The 1715-nt window shown below is 56.0% G+C and overlaps 1 protein-coding gene across 1 annotated transcript in view; it reads left to right on the top strand.

Annotated features, from left to right (window-relative positions):
- The window catches only part of CUEDC1 (CUE domain containing 1), a 27822-nt gene that overhangs the window by 14889 nt on the left and 11218 nt on the right, over positions 1-1715 (top strand). Inside the window, exon 2 of the mRNA XM_010009102.1 lies at positions 1618-1695. Within this exon, the coding sequence (XP_010007404.1) occupies positions 1618-1695 (78 nt within the window). The remainder of the gene's footprint in view (positions 1-1617; positions 1696-1715) is intronic.

Below are 1715 nucleotides of genomic sequence, written 5' to 3'. Positions count from 1 at the left end.
CTGGTGATGCTGGGTGTCAGGACTGGATTCACTCCCTGTCTCTCTCTGCTCCCCTCTCAGCTGCTCTTCTGGCCTGGAATGCTGCTTCCGGAGCCGGGAGGGGAATTGCATTTTGCAGAGAGGTACGTGCTGCGCAGGCTCTCAGACAGGGCTGGCCTCTGCTCTCCTCCCTGATTGCTTTTTGTTTTCAAAAGGCCTTAAATCCAGCCGTTTTAATACGTGGTAGAACAAGTATTAAAGAGGATCCTCAGGTGCTGGTTTGTTTCTGAAAGGGATTTGCTCACGAGCAGGTTTCCCGGAGAGGTGTGCATGCACATCCCCCCAGGCACACAGAAAGGGGGTTTTGGAGAAGAATCCTAAGGCCTGATCCTGAACACCCTCAGGGTGGGCTGTGCCTTTCAGTTTGCTGGTAGGCACTACTGTAATTTTTGTTCCCTGTTTGTTTGCTCTTCATCCCAGTGTCAATCCTGTTACAGTCACACCTGCAGCCGCCAAACAGCCGCGTTCCTGAACTCCCTGTTGCTGTGCAGAGCAATCCCTTTGCAGGGGCCTGGCTGCAGGCAGAGCTCAACAGATCTGCTCTGGCCAAAGCTGCTATTTCTGGCTTAATATCTCCAGTTTTGAAACTTCCTCCAAGTCTTCCCTCCAGAAGCTAGGGCAGCCCTTGTCTCTAGATAATCCCGTGCATGGAAATACCTTCTGCTCCTCATCCCCCAGCTACAAACGCAGCGTGGCAAGAGCTGGGGAAAAAGGGCCGGGCTGCCTGGGCGGTGTTTGAGCAATCCCATCTGCTCTCTGAGCTGCAGCAGACACTGGGGAAGGGAATATTCGCATTCGCACTTTGTGCCAAAGCTCTTCCCTGAGCTGTGAGCGATGAGTCCTTGTGCTTTTGCAGCTGTTGGCTCCTCCGGTTGGGCTGCCTTCCTCACAGAGCTGAGCAACTGTTGTTTCCAGCATGACGTTACCAGCTCGACCAAGCCCTGGGATGATCAAGCTGCTCGTCTGTGCCATTCCCAGATGGCTGCTGGCAGCCTCCTCCAGGCCTTACGCTGTGTTTGCTTCTGGAGCTGACCTGAAGCACCCACAGCCTCTCAGGCCATCCCCTTGATGGGAAAAGTGCATTTCTGTGAGGTATTGAGTGCTCCACGCCCAGGGCAGGGGGGAAAACCAGCTCTGTGTGGCAGGATGCTGGCTGGCATGGGAAGACCTGCTCTGCCAGCTTGTGGGTTTCTCCGAGGCTGCTGAGATCTTGTTCTTGGCTCTGGATCTGAATTGTGCAAGTTGTTATTGGCTTGGGCAGGGTGCAGCCAGGGGCTTGCAGGGATGAGCCTCGCCCCAAAGGTCAGCTTTTGTTTGGTCATATTTTATGTTTTTTGAGTGGTGAGCTAATGGTGGGAGCTGGACCCAAAGGTGTGGCAGTGCCTGAGTGTGGCGTGCGGTGAAGATGGAGGCTTGGATGGGTGTGGGAGAGCAGAGATCATCCCGTGCCACCCTGGCTGGCTGACGAGGGCAACACTTTCCTGGGCATTCTGTGTGCCAGCCCTGTCCTGGAGAGCAGAGCTGGTGTGGAAGCAGCAGGGTGGCAGCCTTCCCTGCAGGTTTGGTGCTGTTCCCCAGCCCAGCGTCGAGATGTCACCTGGTGCAGGTGAGCACTGGGACAGCCACGGCTGCCGGGTGTGGAGGTGGCTCAGCCAGGAGCTGCTGCTGTGCCCCCG

The sequence above is a fragment of the Chaetura pelagica genome, unplaced genomic scaffold, assembly GCF_000747805.2.
Source record: "Chaetura pelagica isolate M959 unplaced genomic scaffold, ChaPel_1.0 scaffold72, whole genome shotgun sequence".
Lineage (NCBI taxonomy): Eukaryota > Metazoa > Chordata > Aves > Apodiformes > Apodidae > Chaetura > Chaetura pelagica.
This window is presented reverse-complemented; position numbering and strand designations above follow the sequence as displayed.